The sequence below is a fragment of the Panthera pardus genome, unplaced genomic scaffold, assembly GCF_024362965.1.
Source record: "Panthera pardus isolate Hobbes unplaced genomic scaffold, ASM2436296v1 HiC_scaffold_25, whole genome shotgun sequence".
Taxonomy (NCBI): Eukaryota; Metazoa; Chordata; class Mammalia; order Carnivora; family Felidae; genus Panthera; species Panthera pardus.
In genome coordinates, this window is record NW_026526821.1 from 89,997,644 (window position 1) to 90,024,004 (window position 26,361).

The window sequence follows — 26,361 nt, forward strand, 5'->3', positions numbered from 1 at the left end:
CCTGGGTGGGTCAGCACGTCTGACTTTGGCTCAGGTCATGATCTCACAGTTCGTGAGTTCGAGCCCCACGTCAGGCCCCGTGCTGACAGCTTGGAGCCTGGAGCCTGCTTCGGATTCTGTGTCTCCCTCTCTTTCTGCCCCACCCCTGCTTGCTCTCTGTTTCTCAAAACTGAATAAACATTAAAAAAATTTTTTTTTAAATAGTAACAAGACAGGGAGTATAGGGTAATACAACCCTTGGGACAGATCCAAATGTAGAAATGCCTATTCCACCTCTGTGGTTCCTGATGAATTGTGTGTTTAGCCTGGCTCCTGGGACTTAAGAGGAAGTGGCATCTAGGCTTTTTGCTTTCTATCACTTTTTCTCTTTCCCTTTCCCCAGGGATCCAACTCCATAGCCCTTCTTCTAGGGCCTAGCCCTGAGATGTCTTCACTGTTGGGCAGCTAGGCCTGAGCCTCCCAAGGATGCTGACCTCCAGGTTCTAGGCTGTGGTGGTTTGGCCCTTTACTCTGGACTCCAGGCACTGGAGTGATCTTGGATTCTTAGCTTCTAAGTCCAGGTTCTTTGTAGCTTGTGGTTCTCAGGTATCCTCTCTTTCAGGCTCCCAATGTAGGCTTCTTTAACATGCACTTCTAAATGGCTGAGCTTTTCCAGCCAGAGATGGGGAGCTCTGAATTTTTGCCTCGCGATCCCAGGTTCCTTAGGATTCGGGACTGGTCCCCAGGCATGAAAGAAAAGGCAAGTGCCAACGGGGGCGCTGGTGCTGCCTCAGGGCAAGCCAGGCCTGCTGATTTCCCACCAGGTAAGCCTCTGGGCTAGGTCCCCCTCCCCATAGTGTGCTTAGCAGCTGAGCTGTCTGGGCTGGGGGTGCTCCAGGCCGAAGAGGGGGCTCCAAGTTCTCCAAGCTGTTGAGGCTGCTGCTGGGCAATTCCATGGTCTGGACCTCATTGCATATACCTAGTAAGGCAGGAATGGAAGACAGGCAGTGGGCAGGAGGAGGGGTACCACCACTCTTGACAACTATATGAGGTCAGTGATGTGGTTGGGGGATGGAGCACATAAAGTAGCAAGGGCAGGTCAAGGAGAGCCTGGAGTTGGAGAACAGTGACTCACAGCAACAGGGAGGCCTCCTGTGGACTTCAGGCTTGGGCAGGGGCTGCTGGAATAGACACAGCAGGGCCCCATCCAGCCTCTGGAAGATGTTGAGTGTGAGCAGAGACTGGCGAAGTTCTTGCGACAGGCCCCACTGCTCCTCCTCCAGCAACTCCCGGACCACTCCAAAGTCTTGTCTGAGCTGCAGCGCCCCCTGCAGGCTGAAGGCCAAGGTACAATGTGGCCACCTGCCTCTACTGCCTCTCTAACTGCTCCCCCCCACCTATACCCCCTCGCTTTTTCCAGTTCCATCCAGCCCTCTGCCACTGCCTCCTTTTCTCCCCACCTGAACCGTATCCCGTGCCTGAGGATGTGGTCAAGCCAGGCACCCAGGATGGCTGTCAGTGCTTGGCCAAGGGCAGGGGTCTGGGCTTGGGGCGGCAATCCCTGCAATCCTTGCAGCACAGGCTCCAGTACAGTGCGAACCACCAATCCAGCATACTCACTGGGAATGCTGGGCAGTTCTGGAATGAGAGAAGAGAAAGGACAGCGTATGAGGCTATGGAGATCTGTTGAGCTCCTAAGGGAACGTTTAGGGGAAGATGGTTAGGATTTGTGGGGACATGGGAGGCAAGGACAAGGATGGAGACAGAGAAGTAGAGCCAGGATCTGGAGGAGTCAGGACACTGTTACCCCTGGGAACCCTGGAAGGGGATGCTGGGAAGAGGAGTTACCAGGAGAGAGACGATGCCGCCAGTACCGGCCCCGTGGCATGTAGAGTTCGAAGCCCTGTGTGGCTTGTTTATGACATTCTTGAAAAAAGAGACTTAGTGACTCTTCAGGCAGGAGCTGTGTAGATATGGAGAAAGTAAAAGGGGCTTCTCTGTTGGAGAACTGCCAAATTATGATGCTTTTTTGAATCTCACGTTTTTAACCTGGCTTTCATAAAGCCCCAGAACAGAATGGTATTCATAATTCTATGGGCTTGGGCAATTCTGAGGAAAGATGCCCTAGCTTTATTGGGTTTTCCTAAAGGCCTGGACCCAGAAAAGATGATAGACAATTGCCATAGGATTACCCTGCTCTTCTCAGCTTGGTTCAGAGTCTGGAAGTCCTCCAGGTTAATTTTACTCTATAGGAACATTAATAGGAAAAAAGGGGGAGATACCCTCACCACTACCAATGTTTAAAAGCAAATGCTAAAGAGAGGGGTCTGCGGATCTACAGACAGGCAGAGGCTGAAGAAAGAAAGGGGGAATTGTATGATCTTCCACCATCTATGAAAGGAAGGCAGGAACTATATGCAGACCAGGAGCAAGCACTGTAACTTTCTGAGATTCAGGACCTTTTGGAATGTCCTTAAACTGAATATTTTTTACACCCTACTTCCATTACTTTTGTAACCCATAAAGCAAAAAAGGCCCATGGGCTGGTTTGGTTTCTGTGCTTTGATAGGTTATGTTTTTGTAATGGGAGAGGGCAGAAAAAAAAAAGAAAAAAAAAAAAGAAAAAAAGGGAGGGGGGTTCTTGGGGCACCTGGACAGCTCAGTCAGTTAAGCATCCGACTCTTGGTTTCAGCTCAGGTCATGATCTCACTGTTCCTGAGTTTGAGCCCTGAGTCAGGCTCCGTGCTGACAGCATGGGATTTTCTCTTGGGATTTTCTCTCTCCCTCTCTCTGCCCCTGCTCCGCTTGCTCTCTCTCTCTCAAAGAAAATAAACTAAAAAAAAAAAAAAAAAAAAAGAGAGGTCCATACAGCCCGTTGGAGAGGAACCCCAAGAAATGGGGTATGTGGTGACAGCTCTGTAAAGAAAAGGTAACTGGATGCTTGTAAGCCTGAAGAGAGGAAGGGACCTGGGGGCTGGACTGGGGGAAGTGGAGCCCATGTGGCTTCTGGTACATATCCTGACAATAGCCTATCCTAAATCCAATTTTTTTTTAATGTTTATTTATTTATTTATTTATTTTTTTAATTTTTTTTTTCAACGTTTTTTATTTATTTTTGGGACAGAGAGAGACAGAGCATGAACGGGGGAGGGGCAGAGAGAGAGGGAGACACAGAATCGGAAACAGGCTCCAGGCTCCGAGCCATCAGCCCAGAGCCTGACGCGGGGCTCGAACCCACGGACCGCGAGATCGTGACCTGGCTGAAGTCGGACGCTTAACCGACTGCGCCACCCAGGCGCCCCAATGTTTATTTATTTTTGAGAGAGAGAGACAGAGTGCGAGTGGGGAAGGGGCAGACAGAGAGGGAGACACAGAATCCGAAGCAGGGAGACACAGAATCTGATGTTTAACTGACTAAGCCGCCCAGGCGCTCCCCTAAATCCAAATTCTTGCTCTCTTCTCCTGAAAACCAAAACCCCTTACTCCTTATTTATACCAAGGAAACTACCCTATTGTCAACTGCCATTTGTTAGGAATCTCTCTGTACCCAACACTCCGAGGAAACACAAGGTCACACTATGAAATAGTCTTTCTGTCTGGGACATTACAGTCTGGGTGGGGAGAAAACTCACAATGTCTGATTCTTCTTTTCCATCCCAGTGCCATATGCAGTGGAATGCCCAGAGCAGACACCCAACAGTGCAATCACCAGGCACACGAACAAGGCATGCAGAGTCCTTTGCACAATGGTTAGTTCACACAGTAAGCACACTGTCCCTGTTCTCACCACCACCAAGAGCTGGACCCTTTTTTTTTATGTCTCCTCATCTCCCAACCTGACCAGTATAGCTGGATCAGGCTCTATCACCGTCTCCACTGTTCCCCTCCTGCTCTTCCCATGGCTCTCCATCATTCATGAGACAAAGCCCAAATTTTGTGGGCTGGTGTCCAATGCCCTCCAAAATTTGATGCCAACCTGCTTTCTCTTCCACAGTCCCCCATCCATCTCTGGACAAGTGTGTATATGCCTGAATGCATGTATGCACGCACATGCACACACATGCACACACAAAGGGAGCTTCTGCTTTGGTCAGGCCACCTCCCCACTACTTCCCCAAGGAACTATGTACTGCCCACCCCCACCTCCAGTAACCCCTGCCGCTCCTCTGAGGCTGTCTAGCCACCAGCTCGAGACATAGACCCTGTATGGAGCTTCTGTAATTACATGTAATTACATGCTAGTTCCCATGGCTATCACTGTCCCAACTTCCTCATGAGGAGCCTGCTCTGGGGTATGTTGAGTTGAAGGAGGCAGCAATAAATTGAGGTGGAACAGGCAGATGTAGATGGTAGAGTAGGGCTAAACTGTTGAGGCAGGGGGGAGTGAAGCACAGCACCAAGTTACTGTGGGCAAACAGGAATGCAGAGAGAGGGGCAGTTAAGCATCTGACTTCAGCTCAAGTCATGATCTCAGAGTTCATGAGTTTCAGCCCCATACTGGGCTTTGTGCTGACAGCTCAGAGCGTGGAGCTTGCTTCAGATTCTGTGTCTCCCTCTCTGCTCCTCCCCTGCTCATGCTCTGTCGCACTTTCTCTCCCAAGAGTAAATAAACATTTAAAAAATAAATAAATACAAGGAATGCAGAGAGAAGAGGAGCAGAGGGACAAAGCCTGAACTCTGTAGCTATGCCCCTATTCAGGGCAGAATAATTCAGAGCAGAGGAGAAACTTGGGCAGGGAGAGAAAACAAAAAGACGGAGAAACATCCTCCATAGTAGGAACAGATACTGTGCAAAATGGGGAAAAATTAAAAAGAAGTATAATAATTTTATTCATAAGTTTAGAAGAAAATAAACTACTAGAAGACAAGAGTAGATAAAGGTCACCACTGTGGAACAGGAATCAGAGGTGGGGTGGGGGTAGTTAAAGTGCTATTGTTTTTTCATTAAAGCCCTTCTAAAATAATATTCTATTTCACCTTTTTAAATTTTTATTTCTTTTAATTTTGAGAGAGAGAGAGCGCGCATACGCAAGGTGGGGAGAGGAGCAAAGGGAGAGAGAGAATCTCAAGCAGGCTCCACGCTCTTGAGATTATGACCTGATCCGAAGTCAAGAGTCAGATGCTCCAACCAACTTAGCCACCGAGAGGCACCACTATTCTGTTTCACTTTTTAAACTATGGACATGTATTACTTTAATAAAAAAATATAAGTTATATATTTAGAAAAGAGAAACATCATATCAAAGCTAGTAAATAGAAGGATAGGTTCAATCATTTATCTGGCTTTTTCTCTATCAAATGTACTTCAGAATAACCAAATAATTAATGAAGGCAAATTTCACTTTATAGGAATAATTCAACTAATGAATGAAGAAGAAATGATAGACTTGGGATATCACCACTTTGCACCCTTTAATGAAATAATGGATCTAGGCAGTAATCATTGGTGGCTGTTATGAGAGCCTGACATACAGATGAAACAGAATTGACCAGGAGTTGATAGCTGTTAAAGCCTCAGTGGTAGGAATATGGGGGTCCGTTATACGCTTCTCTCTATTTTTGTATATGTTTGAAGTCTTCAATAGTAACAAGGTAAAGAAAGAGAGAACAAAAAATGAACAGAGTAAGAAAAGATAAATTCAGCAGAGACTCTAGAGATTCCAAGTCCCTGGGATGTCCCACCACCATCACCACCACCATCATCCTAACCCCAAAGCTGGGCATAGAACAGACTCTTAAACTGCCACTGCCAGCGCCCCTGCTCTTCTCACCTGGATCTGTGCGGTTAGCTTCTGGATCTCCAGGCCCAGCTGCTGCTCCACCTCCAGGGACAAACTTTCTTCTGAGGCCAGTCTAGACAGAGCTGCCGCCTCATGCAATAGAGGCTTTGGCAGAAATGGGAAGTGAGATTTCAGCCCAGCCCAGGCTCCTCTCCTGCCCACTCCCCAGCTACTCACAGGTAAGTCCTTCTGGATCAGAAGCAGGAAAGAATCTGGGGCCCACGCTGCCAGATGCTGCTGAGTTCTACCCAAAAACCAGAGCAAGGTGGTCTGCAGGGTACAGAGCCCTAAAGCAAGGGGTGCAGGATCTGGGGAGAGGAGGATGGAACATCTGAGGGGTCATAGAACCCCTCTGGGAGGAGGCAGGCTTCAGAACAGAGTGAAAGAATAAAGAGGATACCTTCAACTGTTCTGTTCCTCCATCCCTAGTACTTTGTCTCACCTGGAGGCTGACAGAGGAGCAGCCCTGACCTGGGTTGTTGAAGGGCATCCAAGAGAGGAGGGAAAAGCTGTTGCAAAAGTTCAGTGGTATGAGAGGATGAGGGACGGCTGCTCTGATCTTCACCAGCAGATCCCAAGGCCTGGCAGAAGCCTGAGGATGAGGGGTATGGTCTGATAAGGAAGGGGCAATCTGGGGCTGTGTCACTCCCAATGCCCCGTCCTTCTCACCTTGGTCCCAATTCCAGATAAGGGACTGATGAAATAGGTTGCGACACAAAGAAGCCAGCTCCTTCTCACACTCCTGAGGCAGGGATGCTAGTGGGAGAAATGACTTGGAGCCTGAAAAGAAGGCTTCCCTTTTCCAGAACCACTGCCCACTCAGTGATGGGGGAAGAGGGGAGGCTTCCATCAAGCCTCAAGACTTGAGTGGAAGATGAGACTTTGCCTTGAAAGCCCAGATACTATTGCCTGACTGGTGGGGAGGAGGGGTGGGGTGGGGGTGTTCATTCTAAAGGGACTGCTTTTGCAGTCTGGTTGGCAGGGGAGTGAGGAGGCTAGGGAAAAGAGACCCCAGTCTTCCTAAATGCCCACCCAGGCCCATCACTCACCCTGACCCAGTGCCTGACTCAGTTGTTGTGCGGCTGCCCTGTGGTCCCTCCAGGGTCCTAGACTTAGGTCCAGACTCTGAGCACAAGCTGCCCACAGCAGGGTCCAGTACTGGCTCCACAGGGCTCCAGCCCCTCCAAGCCCCAGTCCACTGCTGGCTGAATCACTCACACCCCCCAGCAGCCCCAGCAGCCCGGGCAGCAGCTCCCGCTCCTCCTGGCACCGACTTCGGAGGTGGTCCCGCAAGCCCGACCCCTTGAGCGCCTCATCTAGCTGACCAGCCACCTGGCAACCCCGCTCCCCCGTCAGGAGGTGGAGCACACGGAGGGGTGGGAAAGGGCGCGCTGCCCCCGGAATTTGGCTCAAGGCTTTTCCCATCAGCTGGTGGTAGGCGGGAAGTGCCAAGAGCACGTCAGCAAGTTGGGACGACAAGCCCGGGCTGGCAGGCTCCCGACCCAGAGCCCGAAGCTGCATCTCGATGGCAGCATCCAGGCGCTGAGCGGCCAGTCCAACGGGACGCGCCAGGAGTAGCGGCTCCGGAGTCTCCCGTAGGCCGCTTCGCAGGACAGCCCCACGGGAAGGCAGCAGCAGCAGGTCGCGGCACAGCTGAGGCAAGGGGCCGGGGCCAAGGGCCGTCGCGCTGGGACTCAGGATCCTCAGGAGGTGCACGGCCGTCTGTAGGTGGCAGGCGCAGTCCCGGGCTTGAAGGAGCTGCTCCCGCTCACGATGCAGCCGCAGCAACACGGCCCGGAGACGCTGCAGCGCGGGAGGAATGGGGCGGCCGGCTGCCGGCTCCTGCCACCAGTCTGCAGCGCCCGCCTCGCGGTGCTCTCCTGCGTCTGCTGGCGCCGGCGCAGCCCACCACGGCTGCGCTCCCCGAGCTCCGCCGGGCCGTAGGTTCAGGCAGGGAATGCTCCCGGCAACCGGCAGCCGCGGCCAGCCACGAAAGTCCCCGCCGAGAGCGCCCGCCTGCCTTCTCTCCCACTGCTCTTCCACAGCGCCTTCTGGTTGTGACCAAAACGGCGGCACGGTGGCGAGCGGAGGCAGAAAGCCACCGGAGCGAGACCCCTGCGCCATGGGACGCCGAGTCCGGAACGAACCTAACGAGTCCCACTTCCCCGCACAGCCCAACGCCCGCTGCCGCCGGGACTCCGCCCTGTCCCAGGAGCCGTCATTTCTCGCCCGGGAGCCGCCGGGACCGTCTTGGACTCTCTCGCGCTCCGTAATCGGAGGCTTCTGCCCGTAACAAAGATGGCAGTTTACTCTGTCCTACTCCGCCCTTCGGCGGGTATCAAGTACCAGATCATCTTTCACTTTCGGGTTACTGTTGTTGAGAGATGGCGCCGATTCCGAAGACTGTGGGGCGGATAAAGCTAGGTAAGCAGGTGTGACAAGACAGGAGAGGGTCCAGGAGGGTAGGGCAGCCCCACTTGGGTCTGTTTTCAGTAGGGTCTTGGGCTTCACGCGGTGGGCGTAGGGCTCCGGCCCATCCAACCTAAACACCGTGACGCGCCGTTGCTTTCCTTTACCATAGACTGTCCTCTGCGGTCTGGCTGTCCGCTGGAGGTCGCTGCTGTCCCCAAACTCTGCAAGGAATTCGGTCCTGAAGACTACGGCGCAGAGGTAAAAGGGACTCCTAGCTCTTCCTCGTCTGGTTTATCTTGGTCACGCCTCTTTCCAACCAGCTGTGCTGAGCCCCGCCTATGCCGGGCGATGCCCTGGGCTCTGAGGGCTCCGTGGAGCCTGGCGGAGCGCGTGGCAAATGGAGGGCGTGGGGCCCCGGGAACCACGCAGCCTAGATAAGTGCTGGACGTGGGCGGGATTGAGTTGACAACGGTTTCTGAGTTGAGGATTTGGGAAGTGGGTGGTAGTTCCTTAGGATAAGATATTACGAACGGAGGGAGGAGTGTGAGCAAAGACGCCGAGGCAAGGAAAAGTTTAGAGGACTTCACCGAAGTGAGACTTGAGTGGTTTGGTTGGAACCGTAAGAAATGCAGTGGGAAAGAAGGAAGAGAGAGGCTTGAAAGGCTTTGTCTGGCACAGGGGCTTGGGTGTCCTCAAGTAGGTAATAGGGTTATTGAGGGAAGGACAGGATCAGATTTAGGAGCCCTGAGAATCTGTGTTTCCAGTTGCTTCCTGGGGCTCTCCAAAACCTCAAACTCAACAAGTCTAGAAGTTAACTCATCATCTTTGCAAATTGGTTCCTTTTCCTCTAATCTTAATTTTGGTTAGCAACACGAACTGACATCCAGTTGCTTAAAGCATAAATCTGAGAATCATTGTACATAATCCTCCCTTTCCTTTACCTCACACATGAAATCACTAAAATCCAGTTTGGAAGTGTCTCTTGACTCAAGCGCATCGTTTCCATTCCTACTACCACTGCCACGGCCTTAGTTCAAGAACTCATTCTCTATGGCCTATGGCCTGCTAACTAAACATTCCACCCCTAGACTCATCTTCCCCAGTGCTGTTTCACTTGAGCGCTGCACTCCCATCACTGACAAGACGAAGTCCAAACTCACTGGGTCACAAAGATTCTTCAGACCCAGCTTCTGACTGCATCTCTATTAGAATAGTCTCCTCACCAGTCTCTCTGCTTTTGCTCATTCAGCACACATATTGAACACCAGCTATACACCAGGCACTGTTGTAGGCACTGGAAAGACACCAGTAAACCAAACAGACAAAATTCCTTTTTTTCAATAAATTAGAAGCATCTAGTGGAGGCAACCAATCAACAAATAAACAATATAGTATGCCAAATATGAAAAGTACAAAGAAAAATAAAGAAGGACAGGGGGTGCTGAGTGGAATTGAGAGCTTCTCTTTTTAAAGGAAGTGGATGGGGCGCCTGGGTGGCGCAGTCGGTTAAGCGTCCGACTTCAGCCAGGTCACGATCTCGCGGTCCGTGAGTTCGAGCCCCGCGTCAGGCTCTGGGCTGATGGCTCGGAGCATGGAGCCTGTTTCCGATTCTGTGTCTCCCTCTCTCTCTGCCCCTCCCCCGTTCATGCTCTGTCTCTCTCTGTCCCAAAAATAAATAAAAAATGTTGGAAAAAAAAATTTTTTTAAAGGAAGTGGTCAGAGAAGGCCTCCTGGAAAAGGTTTAAGAAGAGATCTGAAGGGGTGAGCCATTCACTGGGGAAAGAGCATTCCAGGGAGAGGAAGTAACAAGTACAAAAGCCTGAGATGAGAGCACACTTGGTGTGTTGTAGGAACTTCAGAGGAGACCACTGGCCACTGTAGGTTGAGGTAGGACAAGAAGGTAGGAGATGATTCATGGAAGACTGAGTTGCTAGATTGTGTTCAGCAATGTGAATTAAGAGAGTAGCATAGACTGTGCTTTGGGGAGAAATAGAAGATCAAGGTAATCATTTTTTGTTTTTAAAGATGGCTAGAGTGGGCCAGTTAGAAGTTGAAACAAACCCACCAGGCAATTGAGTTTGAAAATAAAATAAGTATTGCTAGAAGTGCACAGCAGCATAAATGAAGATGCTGTTAAGTCAGGACAATCTTCTGATGGAAACCCTGGCTCTAAAACTGCTTAGAAAGTTGACTATACCTCAGTGATCTAAAGTCCTTCCTATGCATTAGTTTAGCACATTGGAGTTTCATGTAACTTCTAAGTTTCTCAGTCAGTGGGCCACCACCTAGTCAGGGGTGTGCTCTGTTTAGGCCTGATTAGGCCACGTAGGAACAAGATGACTCCGGTTCTCCCCTAAAGCTGACAGTAACTGGGGAAATGATTCTCATAAGAACCCCAGAATATAACGGACCAGGTCTTGAAGAGTCTTCTCTCATCTTGGGAATGATGAAGCCAAGGTTCAGAGAGGTTATATGACTTGTTCACAATCAAACAACCGGGCAGTGCAGAGCCAGAACTAAGATGCAAGCAGTTTCATTTCACGACAGTGTTCTTTCCAGTTCCATGCTTCTTGCCAATTGAGAGAGCAATAAAAAGCAGTGAATAATAAGGTTCTAAATTGTATAACACAGAGCATGTGAGTATAGCTTCGTTGAGTGAAGGCAGAGATTATTGGAGATGAAGAGGTCAGGGAAGGCTTTGAGGGCAGATGGAATTTGAACTGGTCCTTGAAGGTGAGACAAGATGTGATGAGAAGCTCACAGCCAGGATCAGGGGACAGTTGGGAGGAAGATCCTGGAAGGGATATGAAAGCAGCCAAGCAGTGGAGAATTACAGAGAAGATTGGGAAGGTCAGCCAGGGAGTGTTGCAGAAGGCTCCGAATCTCAGGCTGAGGAGCTAGACTCAGTCCTGCCTATGGCCTTGACAGTGGGGAATTACTGGAAGTTAGTTGCTGAGTAGGGAAGTAACTGCTGAGAGCTTGGTTTGAGGGGAAGCAAATGAAGTGCAGGGGAGAGGCCAGCCAGGAACTGCTGCTCTCATTCAGGCATGCGGTAGCTCCCGAGTAGGTTATATGGGGTTGCTCATATTCAGGGATTTGACAAGGGACATAGCTGGAAGAGCAGGTAGGAGGGTTCCGTTTCTGGGGCCTCAGTGTGGCTGATGTGGTGGCAGGTCAAGGGGAGGAGATCTTGTATGATGGAGAAGGCTGGACTGAAAGGCCTCACAGAACCCTTGGGAAGCAGGAGAGTAATGATACCAGGAAAACCAGAGTAGTGTGTCTTAAGGTGCTGAGTGGGGAGAGGTCAGCCAATAAGGTTCTCCAGGCTGGGTGGCTGGTTTGTGGTGGCCACGGTGGAGGGGTCAACCCAGCCAAGCCCCTCGTTCTCTCCTAGAGCTCCCCCCAATACCAGCCTCCCTCCCCTCCCCCTCCCAGGACATAGTGGATTTTCTTCGACGGCTTGTGGAGAGTGATCCCCAGGGCCTGCACCGGATCCATGTGGATGGGAGCAGCGGGCGGCTGCAGCTGTGGCACCATGGTGGGGCGTGCAGGGGCCGGGCCCAGGGATCGAGGCTGGTACCCTGGGGAGGGCTGGCCCTCAGATACTCCTCTCTCTCATGTTCCTTTTTCTTTCCCTTTTCCTTATCCCTCCTGACAGATTACCTCCTGGACCATTTCTGTGATGAGGCTAAAACACCTGGACAGAGTGACAGAGACAAAGGGGCCGAGGGACTGGGCACCTACTGTGGTCTCCGAAAGTCCTTCCTGTATCCTCCCCAAGGGTCTGAGCCCTGTGAGCCCTGCCCTCATTTCCCCTCTGCCTCTGCATCTGCCTCCGGTGGCTCAGACAGCCTACTTGAGGTGGCCATGCCCCAGAAACTCCTGCTGACTGAAGAGGTGAGACAGTCAACAAGGGGTTTCACCTCCCCCAGGGCTCCTCCAACTGCCATATTCCCATATATGTATTTCCCCCTAATCTGGACCTTTCAAGGTCCTTCCATACTGCTGGCCTCCCTTTGGTTTTCTTGTTCTCTTTCTCTTTTCCCGTCACCTGCCTTTCCTTCTCCAGGAAGCCAACCACCTGGCTGAGGAGCTGGTGGCTGAGGAGGAGCGCCTGAAACAGAAAGCAGAGAAGAAACGACTCAAGAAGAAGGTGGCTGGAAGGCAGAAGGAGTGGGAACCTGGAGGGATTTGGAAGAGGGAAAGAGGGAAGCTTTGTGAGAATAGGAAAGAACCCAAGGTGGTCTGTAGTAGACCCTCTTGCCAGAGGGGGGCCAAGGAGCTCAGAGCCCAGAGGTGGAAGGTCTCGTGGAAGCCCTATGATGTGGTGGTTCTGGAGTCACACTGTACCGGCTGGGTTGGAATCTGCCTCTTTCTTACTGTGAGACCTCTGCCTGGTGACTCTCGTGTCTACTTGCTCACTTGTAAAATGAGGATGACACAAAACCTACCTCCTGGAGTTGTAGGGATTAGATGAGAGCGTATGCAAAGCTCTTAACCCAGTACATGTCATATAACCTCTTGTACACGTGAAGAATTGGTTTCAAGATACAAATTGCGTGCGTGTGTGCGTGTGCGTGTGCGTGTGTGTGTGTGTGTGTGTGTGTGTGTATTTACATAGAAGGTTCAGGGGCACCTGGGTGGCTCAGTGGGTTAAGCGTCTGACTTCAGCTCAGGTCATGATCTCACGGTTCATGAGTTCAAGCCCCACATCCAGCTCTGTGCTGACAGCTCAGAGCCTGGAGCCTGCTTCGGATTCTGTGTCTCCCTCTCTCTCTGCCCCTTTCCTGCTCATGCTCTGTCTCTCTCTCTCTCAAAAATAAAATAGAAATTTTAAAAATTAAAAAAAAAACATAGAATTTTCAAATAATACATCATCAGCTTCATCGTCATTATCATTGCAGCGTCAAAAGGATCGCAGGCGACAGGAACGCTTGGAGCAGGAGGGTGGGGAGCCCAAGGTGAGTGTCTATAGGCAGGTATGAGGAGCGCTCAGTGCTAGGAGGATGGGAGCTGAAAAGGCAGGCAGCTCAGGGTGATCCCTGTCTGCCTTCCCTCCAGCTCAAGGCCACCCCAGATAGAGATGGGAGCCCCCCATCTAGCCCCGGGAACCCTGCTCAGGGACAGTGTGGTGAGGAAGAGGTGAGAGCCCCCTTCCTTCCCTTCTTGGTCTTTGCCCACTCCCACCTATCCCTCCACCTACTCCAGGACATCCTTCATCCCCTTCCCCTCCTAATTCTCTTCTCTGCTCACAGGACTTACTGGATCTATCTAGCACTTTCGTGTCTCTGGCTTTGCGCAAGGTTGGGGATTGGCCCCCCAGTGCCCGCAGAGACAAGGGACTGAGCCAGGAGCCCCGAGGCAAAAGTCTGGGCCCCCAAGAGAAGATGGGCCAGGAGGAAGGGAGCTCTCCAACAGAAGAAAGGCCCAGGCAGACCCCTAAGGCAGAGGTGAGGTGACCAGTAGAAGGACTTCTCTGGCTCTAGAATCAAGAGACCTGGGGTCCAGCTCCATCACGGACACCCTGACCCTAGTTTCCTCTGCAGGAAGGTAGGGCTGATACCATTTTGCAGAACTGTCATAAAAATTACATAAATTGGGTGATGCTGACTGCAATATTTATTGTTTGAACAAAGGAGAAAGATTTGGGGAGGCTGAGGTCTCGAGTCCCACTTGACTTTGCTCCCCATCCTTAGGCATCTCCAGGACTACCGGCAGCTGCCTTACAGCAGAGCCAGGAGCTGGCAAGTGAGATTATCTCTCTACTTCTTTTCCTCCTCACCCTCCCGTCTCTGGGTTAGCCCCATCTGAACCTTCCTGCCTTCTCTCCTCCCCAGAGCTGGGTACCAGCTTGGCCCAAAATGGTTTCTACCACAAGGCTGTGTTTCTTTTTACCGAGGCCTTGAAGCTCAACCCTCGGGATCATCGGTGAGTAGGGGCTTAGCCTCTGTGCTCGGAGGTCAGGATAAGGCAAAGTGTTGAGGATCCAGACTTTTGGCCACTTTGTCTTTATCAGGTTATTTGGAAACCGCTCTTTCTGCCATGAACGGCTGGGTCAACCAATGTGGGCCCTGGCTGATGCCCAGGTGGCCCTTACTCTGCAACCTGGCTGGCCCCGAGGCCTCTTCCGCCTGGGCAAAGCCTTGATGGGACTGCAGGTAATGGGTCTGAGATTGGAAGCAAAGGAGGAATTTGGGTGGGATGGGGTGGGGATTGGGTCTACACTGCATTTTCTAGGAAAGCTCCTAGTACCACAGTGTCACAGTCTTAGTGGTACAAGAGGCCTAGGCGAGTTTGAGAAAGGGGCAGTTTTAATTTCATTTACCCCCTTGATACCTAAGCTTTGCTCTTTCTAATTCCTCTGGGACCAAAGCGTTTTGAAGAGGCAGCTGCTGTGTTCCAGGAGACTCTGAGAGGCGGCTCCCAGCCTGACGCAGCCCGGGAGCTCCACTCTTGCCTTCTGCACCTCGCCCTGGTAAGGGAACCAGCCCACTGTCATGCTGAGGGGGCAGCAGGAGAAATGGCTGGCATTTCCACAGTGGGCCCTGCTCCCTTCTGCCTCAGACAGATAGTGGGGGCAGGAATGGGCGGGAATGGGCGGGAATGGGCGGGAATGACCTCTCCTTTGCCCAATAGTCTCAACTCCTCCAACTGCTAGAAGATTCCCCCGGGGTTTGCATTTGGGAAGTCCCTTAACACTGAAGTCCACTGAAAAGGAGTATCTACATGTGCCCCTTCCTTTCCCTTCTCAGCAGAATCAGCGAGGAGGAATCCGGGTGCCACATCTGACAACTGGGTTCCCGCAACCATTTTCCCATGCTGAGCCGGGCACCACAAGCCTCCCGTCTGTCAGTCGCCCTCCCAGCACCGCTCCAAGAGCTCCTGGCCTTCTGTCTCTACCCTTGCGTTTTCCCCCATGTCATCTGAGCCACCCCAACTGGACCCTGCCCCAAATTCAGACTAGAAGACCGCACCCTCTCCAGGACCCCTCAAAGGGCTCTGGTGTGCTAGGACTTGGGCCCCAGCATCTACCTCAGGCCAGATGACAGAGGACCTGTCCCTCATAGGACAAGGCCATGTGTGTATCCCAAAGTTCACTGCATATTTTGAGACCTTGTACTCTAAAACCATAATTAAAGACACCCCTGGTTGTCATTCCTTTTGCTACAGAGACCGGATGACAGAAAGGAGCCCCATGACCACTGAAACAACCTTTCTTTGGTTTTAAAGCAGATGGCTTCTTCTGGGAGCAGTAAGGAAAAATAAAACCCACCAAGGCTAAGGAGGGAACTGTACAAAAGTTAGGTTTTCAGACTATAACAGACCCCACAGGGAGCATATGGGGCTTGCTCTGCTTCTTGGCCCCGAGGGACTCATTCACTAACCAGAGCTCTATGCTCAGGAACAGGGCCACGATGATGAATGAGGCCTGAGTCCCACCCTTCACCTTGATAGATGCTCACATCTTCCTGAGCCCAGCTCTTACCCTGTTTCTTCTAGCCCCAGCCACTCATTCCTTGTTTTCTGTCATTTGGTGCACATTCTGACCTCTCCTTTGCCCAATAGTCTCAACTCCTCCAACTGCTAGAAGATGCACTGGGGTTTGCATTTGGGAAGTCCCTCACCAGCTCCTGCTTGGAGTTGGCAGGGTTCATAACATCACATCTTCCCACTGCTGACTGTCCTGCTGATGGGGCGTCAGCAAGCACCCAGGGAGCTGCTACTTTGGCCATGCTCTTTTTCTGTTCCAGCAGTGGGTATTGTAATGAGCCTTTCCCCATGTGAATTTATGCAGTTTTCCCACCAAGAGTTACTGCCCCCCAAAGAAGGCCATAATTCCCTACTTCTTGTGTAAGAATCAAGGTCTTTTGGTTCTCTAAGATCCTGGCAGCTGCCCCTGGCTTCTTCCTCCCTAGCCTTGCCTGGGACTCTCAGCTCATTGAAATATGGATCTGTGGGGGACTTTTAAGCCTTCCAGAATGCCTTGCCTGGGAGAACCATTTGCCAGGATAAATGATTCTTGCTGCCTTATGGTCTTGCTCAACAACATTCACACCTGTATAGGAGGTGTTGAAACACAACTCCTTTCTACAGGGCTTTCCCAAATTCTTTTTGTTTATTGAGCAGGCTCCTTGAATATATCAGAATGAAGTCTGCCATTGCTAGTTGGGTCACCTTGGGTCATCTGCCTCAGTTCCCTCATCTGTAAAATGGGGGCAGTCCCTACCTCACAGGGCTTTTGTGAGGAGTGGAAGTAAAAGTGTGAGGAAATACCTACAAAGTGCCTGGTACATAAAGGGTGTTAAATAAACTGATTTTTTAATCTGCAACTGTCCTACATAATCATGATTCCCATAGTGGGAAGAGATGAGTATGAGTACACTGCTGCTTATTTCACAAAATACAGAGTTCCTGGGACTGTGGTTCTCCCAAGTGTAATCCCTGAACCAGCAGGGACTTGTTGCAAATATACATTCTCAGGCCCCACCCTATACCTTTTCAATCAGAAAGTGCAACAGCGGGGCTCAGCAATTTGTATTTCATTAAGCCTTCCAGGTGATTGACCCTAATGCCCAAGCACTATTCTAGCACCTGGCGGAGGAGATACCATCCAGAGGCCATTTTGGTGGGAGAGATTTCAGTTTTGTTCATCCAAGGCTTGATTATGAGAGGTGGAAGCACTGGGCTAGAATTTAAGAGGCCACAAGTGGAGGGGGATCACGGCTCAGAGCCAATTAACTTGACACAATCATACTTCCTAACAAGAATTATTTGCTCTGAGAATTCTTTGCTCGTACCTAGTTGGGGAGAGGTGGTTGTGTTTGCTTGAAAGGGGATTCTATTATGGTGACTTCATAAGAGGCCTGCTCATCTGGCTTTGTTCAGGGCAGCAGAGGGGTACTTTTCTGCTTTGGGGATTCCTCTAGGGTTCCTCAAAGAATGGGCAGCCACCATTGCTGTGTGGTGTCTGCTTTCAGGCTGATTTGGCTCCTTGCTCTTCCAGCCTCTCGAAGAAATATCCCCTCCCCAGTATCTCTTGACCTATCCTGGACTTGAACCGTCTCTAAGAGCCACAGGACTCCTGACACCTTATCCCCATTTTGCCCCACACTCACCCTGCTAACAGCAGTCTGAGTTCTGAGTCCCTGGGGTTGGAAAGCACAGTGACCAACCATCCCGGTTTTCCTGGGACTGAAGGATTTCCTGGAGTGTGGGACTTTCAGTGTTAAAACTGGGAAAGTCCTGGGCAAATGGGAATGAGTTGGTCACTCTAAAGTCTCCAAAGAGGCAGCCTTAGGAAGGGGATGAAGGCCCTGAACAGGAACCAGGGAAGTTATGTGTGTGTGTTGCACATGTGTATTGAAAGGGCAACACAGGTGCAAAGAACACTTTTTGTACGTAATGGCTGACAAGTTCTTAGCTCCACACCAGTAGTCATTATTTCTGCCCATGATGCCATTTTTCTTCCAGTTACCCAGGTTTGTGAGGCTGTCACAGATTCATGCAATCTTCGGTCATTGGGATAATCAAACAGATTCCTTTTTCATTACAGCTCCCCCCGCCACCACCACGTCTGGCCCCGAATTCTCTCAGCTCTTACCTTCTGCAGTGGCCAGAGATACGCTCCTTCTTCAGGTCCCTGCCAGTTACTGGTCCGCCCTACACTTGCAGCCAGATTAGCCTGCTCTAACATTGCTGTCACGTCTCTCCTCTCTAAAACCTTCAAGGACTATGCTTTATCTATAGTAGAATCCCAAAATTGCTACCTTTGGCCCTTTCTCCCCTGCTTTCTTTGTAAACCATTTTCTTCTTTCAGTTAGGCCCAGTCACAGTTATGGGGACAGAACATGCAGTGGTCAAAAGCATGAGCCCCTGAGTCAGACAAACAAGCAGGTTAGTGCCAGCCCTACCACTTACAAGCTCCATGACATTACTACATCTTCTTGGGCTTCTGTGATTCAGTCTCCTTACACTTAAAGTGAAATTAAAATCTGGGGCACCTGCGTGGCTCAGCTGGTTAAGCATCTGACTCCAGCTCAGGTCAGGATCTTACGGCTCGTGAGTTCAAGTCCCATGAGTCCCACGTGGGCCTCTGTGCTGACAGCTCAGAGTCTGGATCCTGCTTCAGATTCTGGGTCTCCCTCTCTCTCTGCCCCTCCCCTGTTCATACTCTGTCCCTCTCTCGAAAATAAATATTTTAAAAAAATTAATGTAATTAAAATTTCATTATCTTCTGGGATTACTGTGAAGATTAATCCATGCACATCACTTGAATTATGTTCAATAAGCAGTAGTTGTTGTCCAACAGTGCCAGGTTCCCTTCTGCCTTCCAACATTGTTCAGTCTCCCTGAAATATTCTCTCCTGGGACCTCCACTTGCAACCGAGGCCCTAGCTGACTCCTCTTGAATCCTGGATGGATCATTCTCAGAACATTCTTGAGAATGAGTTGTGGCATCTGGGCAGAAGCATGGAAGGCCTGAGGAGGGAGGAAGGACAGACATGGAGAGAGGGGAGCCAGGAAAGAACCTAAGCATGGTCTTCTGAAGATCTGAAGTGATGGCCCTGCATAGGCATAGGCCTCTTACCTTCTCATCATATTGCCAGAGGGTGATTAATTACCAGTGGAATAAATTAATTTCAGAAATGTCCGCTGGTGGGGGTAGGGTATTGACTCCACCCGCCAAGGTCCCCATGCAGCTACTCCAGCCTCCACCTCCGCGGCCAGACTCAGCCTCCCCACCCTCCTGCCAAGGCCACTATCCTGGGGGGAACATTTCCTGCCCAAGTGTGGGGCAGAGGTCCCAGAAGTAGGGTTGTGCCCCTTCTCCCCACCGCTTTCACTTAGCTTGTGTTTCAGCATGGGGTTCTTTCAGCAGAAGTGAGAGAATGGTCGGAAGCCCATTAACAAATGACCTCAGGGTGGGGAAAGGGTAGGATCAAGCACAACTTAGTCACTTTGGAGCAGCCCAGAGGTTAGTTGCAAGGTCTTGGAGGAGGTGGGTCAAAGGCCTGCTGGAGTCCAGCGACTAAAGGCAGTCAGTAGGGGTAGGTCGCCCGCAGCTACGTGTCCCATCTTCCTCCCCTCAGCTCGAAGTCTCCAGAGTGCTGTCCGGCTGACATGCACTGGCTCTGAAGGCTGGCAGGATACCTAGGTCCAAATCCTGACCTAGTGCTTCTTGCTTTGTGAAACGGGTATAATTATATCACCGAATAGACTTGCTATGAGGTTTGAAGGAGACCGCGTTTAAAGCGCTCAGCCAAGCGCGGAATCTGCACAACAACCGGCAGATTTTGCTCTTGCTGCTCTGGGGCGCCAAGATTGAGGCGTCGAGCGACTGAGTCTCCATTTTATTCTCAACAATTGGGAAAAGTGAGTGAGTGGACTGTGAGCCAGAGGAGGCCAGATCCACACCCTCCCTCCACCCTAGTACCCAGACAGGGCGCGGAGCACGGAGGCAAGGAGTCGGGGATCCAGGTGCCCAGGGCGGCGGCGGCTTTGCCTTCATTAGTCCACCTTTATCTCCTCTTCTGACAGGTGGGGTCCGGAGTCAGGCCGGCCAGGGACGGGGCATGGGGTGCCGTCAGGCAGCGAGAGGCGGCACTGAACTTCGGGAGACAGCGTGCGCAACGAGGCCACGTCGGCGCGCATCTCCTCCACGTCGCGCTCGAGCTTGGCTCGCCGGTTCTGGAACCACGTGACAACCTGTGCGTTGGCCAAGCCGAGCCTCGCCGCCAGCCGGTCGCGCTCGGAAGGCGCCAGGTACTTCTGGAAGACGAAGCGTCGCTCCAGCTCCAGCACCTGCTGCGCAGTGAACGCCGTGCGTGACTTTCGCCGTCTGCGGCCAGCCTGGCCAGGGCCCAGAGCACTCGGGGCGGCGCGGCCTGCGGGGATACGGCGGGGGTCAGTCTTAGCCTGCAGGAATCAGGCATCCGCTCAAAGGAGAAGCTGTGGGGGGGCTCAAGCCGGGGTGGGGGAGGCGGAGCGAGAAGGCGGACAGGAGCCTGAACCGTGGTCCCTTACCAAACGGGGGTTCAGGCCGAATTGGGAGTGGGGGGCATAAAGTGGAACGGGCCACTTGGGCATGGGAAGCAGCAGGCTGAGGGCATCTTGAGGAGGTGAGGGAGTAGGAAGAGGGCGGGACTGGCCAAAGGAGACTTGGCACGGCGTCAGGCAATCTGGGGAGGGATCTTTGAGGCCCTCCGGAGCCCCGGGATAAGTGGGCTTGTAGGTTGGGGCCGGCACCCGAGGCGGGGCGACCATGGGCAAAATAGGACAGCTGGGCGCCTGGGTGGCTAAGTCGGTTGAGCATCCGACTTCAGCTCAGGTCATGATCTCATGGTCCATGAGTTCAAGCCCCGTGTCAGGCTCTGTGCTGACAGCTCAAAGCCTGGAGCCTGCCTCCGATTCTGTGTCTCCTTCTCTCTCTGCCCCTCCCCTGCTCACACTCTGTCTCTCTCAAAAAATAAACATTAAAAAAATAATAGGGACAGCCCGGGGCAGCCCTGTGTGATGAATGTAATACGACTCTGATCATGCCCTTCTAAAGACTCTCAGGTTATGATGAGCACTCTTGTTTTACGCTTTTTTAGTGACACGGGAACCTCCTCCTCGAGCCCAAAAGGAGGTAGTGGGGGTTCAAAGTGTAAGGAGAGGCGAAGTCCGTAATCCCCGACCCTTGCCGCCCCAAAGACCTTCTGTTCCTGTCCCCTTTCCTGAAGAGAACGTCGTGGAGCGGAGCTAGGTCACCCGGAGAGACCGAGCCTCGCCTCCCAGCACTTTGTGCACCGCCCATGCCCTAGCTCAATGTTTACAGCCTCGGGCTCAGGCCTTTTGTCTCCATCTCGCCAGCCTTTCGGTGTCGCGATTGCCCCGCCTACAGCGAACGGACCAAAGGGTCACTCAGTTCTCGACAGATTGGCCCTCCCCCTCGGCGCTGGCGGCCTCCAAGGAGCGGCCGCGGAGCCTGGGAACTAACGGAGGGTAGGTGAGGATTGGGAGATGGAAGTCCCAGCACGTGGGCTGAGGACAGAGGGCAGATTAGGGTGGGGGCTATTGTGAACGAAGGGTCGAGACCGGGACCTGAAGGAGAGAGATGGGGAGAAGGCCAAGTCAAAGTGCGCGACCTTGCCTGCGCTATACCTTCAGAGGGCTCCGGAGCGTGCCAGTCAAATCCGCGGAAAGTTTTACTAGTCAGCTCCTCCAGCGCGCACAGAGGCGACGTGGGACCAGGACTCGACTCTGGAAGCTGGGACGTAGAGGGTCCTCGGGGGATCAGGCGCGGGCCTAGGATGTCGGCGATGCTGAATAATGTCCGGGGTGTCCGGGGCTCTGGTCCCGAGTTCATGGCCGACGGGGCTGTGGCGGTCCCGCCGCCGGCTGCGCTGGGCGCAGCAGCTGCCTGGGCCCCAGACCGCGGCTCCCGATCTGGGCCCCCAGCTTCGGACCCGCCCCCCGCGCTGGGCCCAAGCCCCTTGTGCCCCTCCTCCTGCGCCCCCAACCCCCATCCCGGGGCCGCGGTGGGTCTGGAGCTGGTAGATGTCCCCGCAGCTGTATTTCTAACAGGGTGGGGAGGCGCGGAGAGCAGACCAGGAACAACCTGCCATACCCGGCCGCCGAGCTGCTCCGCGGCAGGGCATGGCCCCGTACACGCTCTGACTGGACCCTTCCTGGACGGCCCGCAGATTGTGTGTACCGTCGACTCCCCGCCTAGCCTCTGCTCTGGCTCATAAACTAGTCATTGCTTCCCCTTGCCCCAAACGGATGGGATTTGCAGAATTCCGAGGAGGGAGATCAGACCTGACCGTTCTAGGATCTCTGATCTCTCCTAAAAAGGATCTTGGTCTCCTGACCTAGCCCCCTCCTCCGCGCCCCACCCCTGCAGAACCCTCTTGAAGAGGTCCCGGCGGCTGGAAGTTATTAGAGTGGCGCGAGGGGCCTGGGGGAACTCAAGACTTGGAAGGACCTGGCCTGGCGGAATTTCTGCAACGGGGAATAATGGGGATGCCATGTGGAAGCAAAAGCAGGTGAGTGGATCCACCAGCTCTCTGGCTGGACCCAGGCTTAGAGGCCCTGAGAAAGTCAAAGCACATGGAGAAGTGGAATAGACTGGGGCCTCAGGAAAGAAGACACAGCAAATCCGGAGCTATCGCTACTGCCCCCACCCAGGGGTCTTGGCCAGGGAAGACTGGCCTCCACCGAGGCCTATCAGTCGATCTGTCTTTGCCTCCATATTAAGCTCCTGTGGTTCAAATAGGGGTTCCCCAGCCTCCAAAGCCCAGAAACCACCCTGTAGAGCAGCAATGGAAAGGGCCACTGGTCACTCCCCATAGAAAAGTGACTTGCAGGTCAGACTTCATGGACCCAACCAGATCCTGGGACAGAAACCCCTGCCAACTCAGGGACAAACCCTAAGGTCTGGGATATTCATTCCTATTTTATTTGTGTCCTTTCTTTCTTTTCTCCCACACCGATTCCAGTCCTGGGCTCACACCTGAGTGAGCGCCCTACAGCTGTCCTTTGTAGGAAGAAGGCAGATCTGGAACAGTGGTTGCTCCACCAGTGGAGGCCCAACAAGGCAAGGGGATTCACAGCCCAGAGGCAGAGAAGCCCCACCTCTCCTGAGGAGCTCACCGTTCCTGAGGAACTTGCTTCTATGGGATTCTTCAAGTTTCTTCCCACAGTGCCAAGAAGTCCCTCCTGGGGTGTCCATTATGTCACCTTCTCTGTAGACCTCTGCACCTCCCACCATTTGTGCGAAGATCCTCTGTGCCTATTCCCTGGGGCAAGTGGAGCCTGCCGTTGAGGTGCCCTAAACAGAGCTTGAGAGACCTAAGGCCCCTGGGCCAATGATAATGGGAGTGAGGAACCCTCACCTGGCCGGAGGCACTAACCTGGCCTCCCAAAGATTGAGAAACACAGGGTCTTCTTGGTAATGAGTTCCCTCCAGCGACCCCTCCCATCCCCCAGACACACACAGACACTTGCATAGTACCCTCATGGCAGCCTGAGCAACACAGCCCAATGGCCCACTGATTGGTCTAAGAACAGAGCTAGGCCACAGCAGAACACTGAGATGCCTCAGGATCTTGTTAATTGGTTATTAATGGTAGGAGGCGGAGGGAGGCCAAGAGAGAACCTCATGGCTGGAGACCTCAGTCCTCTGAACCATGCTGGTGGTTTGACTTAATCTGCTTTTATTTTTTTTTATGTTTATTTTTGAGAGACAGGGAGACAGACATGAAAAGGGGAGGGGCAGAGAGAGAGGGAGGCACAGAATCCAAAGCAGGCTCCAGGCTCTGAGCTGTCAGCACAGAGCCTGACATGGGGCTCAAACTCACAAACTGTGAGATCATGACCTGAGCTGAAGTCTGACACTTAACTGAGCCACCCAGGTGCCCCAGACTTAATCTACTTTTAAAGAGGGTCCCAGGAAGCTGCAGGAACTGCCTAGCTCATGTCCCAGGCCTGTCACCAAACAGACACTACAACCTTCCTCTGTGTAGCTTTTATGTCATCTCTTCCTCTGCTCTCAATTACTAGTGTGTTTTTGAGGAGTGCCCTCTCTCCTGAAGGGCATTTGCCATCCTCTCCCTTTCCATCCCTCCCACCTATCTACCCCCCCTGCAAACTGCAACCAGGCTCAGGTAGTGGGGTTCGATGACAGCGGGGTTGGGAGGTCCCCATTTGGGGGATGAAAGAGAAGGCGAGACTAGTAAAGGGAGGAGGCCGCTGACAGCAGAGCCCTAAGGCTGTCCCAGCGGCCAGGGACTAGTCCAGACAAGGGCGGGGGGGGCACAGGAGGGGACTTCTCCAGCAATGCCTCTGGAACCTGAGCTGGGGAGAAACCCGATCCCCCTGTGGGGGGGAGGGTAGGAGGAGGGTGAGTGATTAATGAGGGAGATTAAGAGATTAAACTTGGGTTCTGGGCTGGATGGGAAGGGGGTGCTGCATCAGTTGTCTTGTAGCCTTCGCCCCCCATATACCCTCCACCCCCAAGGCCCAACCCTTCTTGTCCTGGACCTTCACAGAGTGATCCACAGACAAGCACCTTTCCGCAGCCCCCCTCCAACCCCCCCCCCCCCCCCCCCCCCGTTCTGATAGTTTTCCTTTCTCAGCATTCTCCAGCAACCCCTCATGTCTCCCACCTCCACGGATTCCCCTTATTGTCCTTTCAGACATTTGGGGTCCTCTGCTCCTCCTCCTTGTAGAGATTCCCCACATTCCGACTTTCACTCCCTGGGGAAGGAGCCTCCATTCTCCTTTAAGGATGCTTTCTCACACCTCTGCGCATCATCTCTTTTCAGATTTCCCTTTCCTCATCGTCCCTACCTTATCTCTCATTCTGTGACACTGCACCTCTCACCCACATTGCCCATCTCAGCCTCCCATCTAGCGGGTTCCTTTACCCAGCCCTCCACCCCCCAGATTGTTGCCTCTCTTGGCACAATCTTAATGGTTCAATAAACAACCTTTAGTCTCCGAATTTCCCTCTCCACGCACTCCTTTGAATCCTGTGATTGGGGATCCTCCGAACAACCCCCTCAGGGCAGTGGACGGATGAGGGCCAGTCCCGGAGAGGTGCCTGCCCGCCCCTTCCCACCCTTAGGGAAGTCCATTAGTGAGAGGGGGGTGGGCGCTGAGGGAGGAAACTCGCGGCCGAGGGGCGAGGGGCGGAGCGGCAGTCCGTCTCGCACACTTCAAGGGTTGTCTTCTCTTTCAGAAAACGTTGTTGAATGAACCGACTCAGACACTTCCACTTTAGTTTCGTTTCTTCTAGGGCCTTGCTTGGGTCCGTGAGCCCTTTCTGGCCCTTTCCGCCGGCTCATAAAGAGCTCTGGGGGCGTGCGAGCCGAGCTGGGGGAGCGGCGGGACACACACACACACACACACACACACACACGCACAGCGAGACCCCCTGCTCCATTACCAGTGAAGTACCTTTTCCCTCCTTTCCCGCCCACCCCGGGCCGGGGACAGACTGCCCGGGCTAAGAGGGACCTGTTCTCTCCTGTGCCAAGGGCACAAATCTCGGTGCTCCCTTCCCCCAGGTGAGAGTGGACCGCGGAAACGGAAGCGGCAGGGGCAATGGCCGGCTGGGCCCTGCCCGTGAGTACTGATGCCCCCGCTCCCTCCCACCACCGGAAGCACAGCGAGGTCAAGGGCGCCCGGGAGTGGGCCGGCTGCGCGCTGGGACTGCCCTGCGGCCGCCTCTTTGAAGACAAGGAGCGCGTTCTGGGTCGCGCGGCCCAAGAGAACCCTGGGCTTGATTCTGCACCCCCACCCCTCACCCCGTGGCGCAGATCGTGACCTGAGGGGCACAGGGTCTGTGTGGCGCAGCGCCCGCAGCTGGCCTGCATCAGCCACCTCGGGAGACTCACCACAGCTGCCTCTGCCACCACCGCTGACAGACAAAAAGAAGGTTCTGCTGGGCCCCTGTTGAGGCCGCCACTGGGCCGCCATCCCAGATCCTGTCCTGAGCACCTTCTAAGGCTCCTTGGCCTCAAACCATGCCTTGTCAAAAGCCTCATCCTGAGGCTTGGTCCCTAAATCAGCCTTATCTTCTGACTGGGCCTTTTTGACGCCAAGCTCCTGCCAAGCCCCAAGCTACTCCCCAACTCCTCCTGCAGCCACTTAGGACCTGAAAAGTCCCCAGGAACGTTTCTACCTCCTTCTCCCCAAGTCCAAACCTCTCCCTGGTGAGTCATTCCTTGAAAATGCCTTTTCAGGGGTGGCTCAGTTGGTTTAGCCCCCGACTCTTGATTTAGGCTCAGGCCATGATCCCATAGTCGGTGAGATGAAGCCCCACTTGTGGCTCCTTGCTGTCAGCCCAGAGCCTGCTTGGGATTCTCTCTACCTCTCTCTGCCCCTCCTCCTGTTTTGCAAGCACGCTCTGTCTCTCAAAATAAACATTAAAAAAAAGAAAAGAAAATGCCCTTTCACCGACAAACTCTTTGAGAACAGCCTCAGTGTGGCTGCTTGAGTGGGCATGGAGTCCCCGGAAGAGACGGGGGGGAGCCCTGAGATAGATATAATGAATCCCAAATCCCTAGATATATGTTGGTGTAGAGGCTGATGCAAAGGAATGGAAAACCCCGGGTCCCGGCAGAGAGAGGGTTTTCTGGAGGAAGTGACACTTGGACCTTGAAAAGACAGCTGAGTATGGGCATCGGGGGACAGGCATTCCAGG

At 53.0% G+C, this 26,361-nt stretch overlaps 3 protein-coding genes across 7 annotated transcripts; 1 reads left to right on the forward strand and 2 right to left on the reverse strand.

The window, feature by feature from the left end:
- Window positions 1-680: 680 nt before the first annotated feature.
- Window positions 681-7,883, reverse strand: CCDC142 (coiled-coil domain containing 142). 3 transcript variants are annotated; one of them, XM_019442569.2, is made up of 9 exons: window positions 6,809-7,883; window positions 6,429-6,515; window positions 6,202-6,351; window positions 5,937-6,067; window positions 5,751-5,864; window positions 1,828-1,942; window positions 1,440-1,617; window positions 1,115-1,314; window positions 681-958 (listed from the first exon to the last, which is right to left on the reverse strand). In XM_019442569.2, exons 1-9 carry the CDS (start codon window positions 7,881-7,883, stop codon window positions 702-704), a joined length of 2,307 nt encoding a protein of 768 aa, XP_019298114.2. In that variant the 3' UTR covers window positions 681-701. The 3 variants fall into 3 exon arrangements, with proteins under 3 accessions (XP_019298114.2, XP_019298124.2, XP_019298133.2); XM_019442588.2 differs by having other exon boundaries at window positions 721-958; window positions 1,115-1,307; XM_019442579.2 differs by lacking the exon at window positions 6,429-6,515.
- Window positions 7,884-8,070: 187 nt separating this feature from the next.
- Window positions 8,071-15,326, forward strand: TTC31 (tetratricopeptide repeat domain 31). 3 transcript variants are annotated; one of them, XM_019442607.2, is made up of 13 exons: window positions 8,071-8,183; window positions 8,341-8,429; window positions 11,607-11,709; window positions 11,830-12,068; window positions 12,241-12,324; window positions 13,076-13,132; window positions 13,233-13,313; window positions 13,427-13,621; window positions 13,868-13,919; window positions 14,009-14,099; window positions 14,188-14,329; window positions 14,545-14,646; window positions 14,924-15,326. In XM_019442607.2, exons 1-13 carry the CDS (start codon window positions 8,144-8,146, stop codon window positions 15,215-15,217), a joined length of 1,569 nt encoding a protein of 522 aa, XP_019298152.2. In that variant the 5' UTR covers window positions 8,071-8,143; the 3' UTR covers window positions 15,218-15,326. The 3 variants fall into 3 exon arrangements, with proteins under 3 accessions (XP_019298152.2, XP_019298159.2, XP_053746821.1); XM_019442614.2 differs by having other exon boundaries at window positions 14,927-15,326; XM_053890846.1 differs by lacking the exon at window positions 11,607-11,709 and having other exon boundaries at window positions 8,158-8,183.
- A 2,669-nt stretch (window positions 15,327-17,995) lies between these two features.
- Window positions 17,996-21,662, reverse strand: LBX2 (ladybird homeobox 2). The gene is made up of 2 exons (XM_019442638.2): window positions 21,315-21,662; window positions 17,996-20,056 (listed from the first exon to the last, which is right to left on the reverse strand). Exons 1-2 carry the CDS (start codon window positions 21,517-21,519, stop codon window positions 19,680-19,682), a joined length of 582 nt encoding a protein of 193 aa, XP_019298183.2. The 5' UTR covers window positions 21,520-21,662; the 3' UTR covers window positions 17,996-19,679.
- Between the last annotated feature and the right edge of the window lie 4,699 nt (window positions 21,663-26,361).

Coding starts and splice junctions, on each gene's coding strand:
- CCDC142 (XM_019442569.2), bottom strand. CDS start 7,883: ATGGCGCAGGGGTCTCGCTCCGGTGGCTTTCTGCCTCCGCTCGCCACC. Junction 6,068..6,201: donor GCTCCTCTGTCAGCCTCCAG/GTGAGACAAAGT, acceptor TCCTCTCCCCAG/ATCCTGCACCCCTTGCTTTA. Junction 1,315..1,439: donor AGGCACGGGATACGGTTCAG/GTGGGGAGAAAA, acceptor CTTGGCCTTCAG/CCTGCAGGGGGCGCTGCAGC.
- TTC31 (XM_019442607.2), top strand. CDS start 8,144: ATGGCGCCGATTCCGAAGACTGTGGGGCGGATAAAGCTAG. Junction 8,184..8,340: donor TGTGGGGCGGATAAAGCTAG/GTAAGCAGGTGT, acceptor CCTTTACCATAG/ACTGTCCTCTGCGGTCTGGC. Junction 8,430..11,606: donor CTGAAGACTACGGCGCAGAG/GTAAAAGGGACT, acceptor TCCCCCTCCCAG/GACATAGTGGATTTTCTTCG.
- LBX2 (XM_019442638.2), bottom strand. CDS start 21,519: ATGAACTCGGGACCAGAGCCCCGGACACCCCGGACATTATTCAGCATC. Junction 20,057..21,314: donor CGCTCCGGAGCCCTCTGAAG/GTATAGCGCAGG, acceptor GTATCCCCGCAG/GCCGCGCCGCCCCGAGTGCT.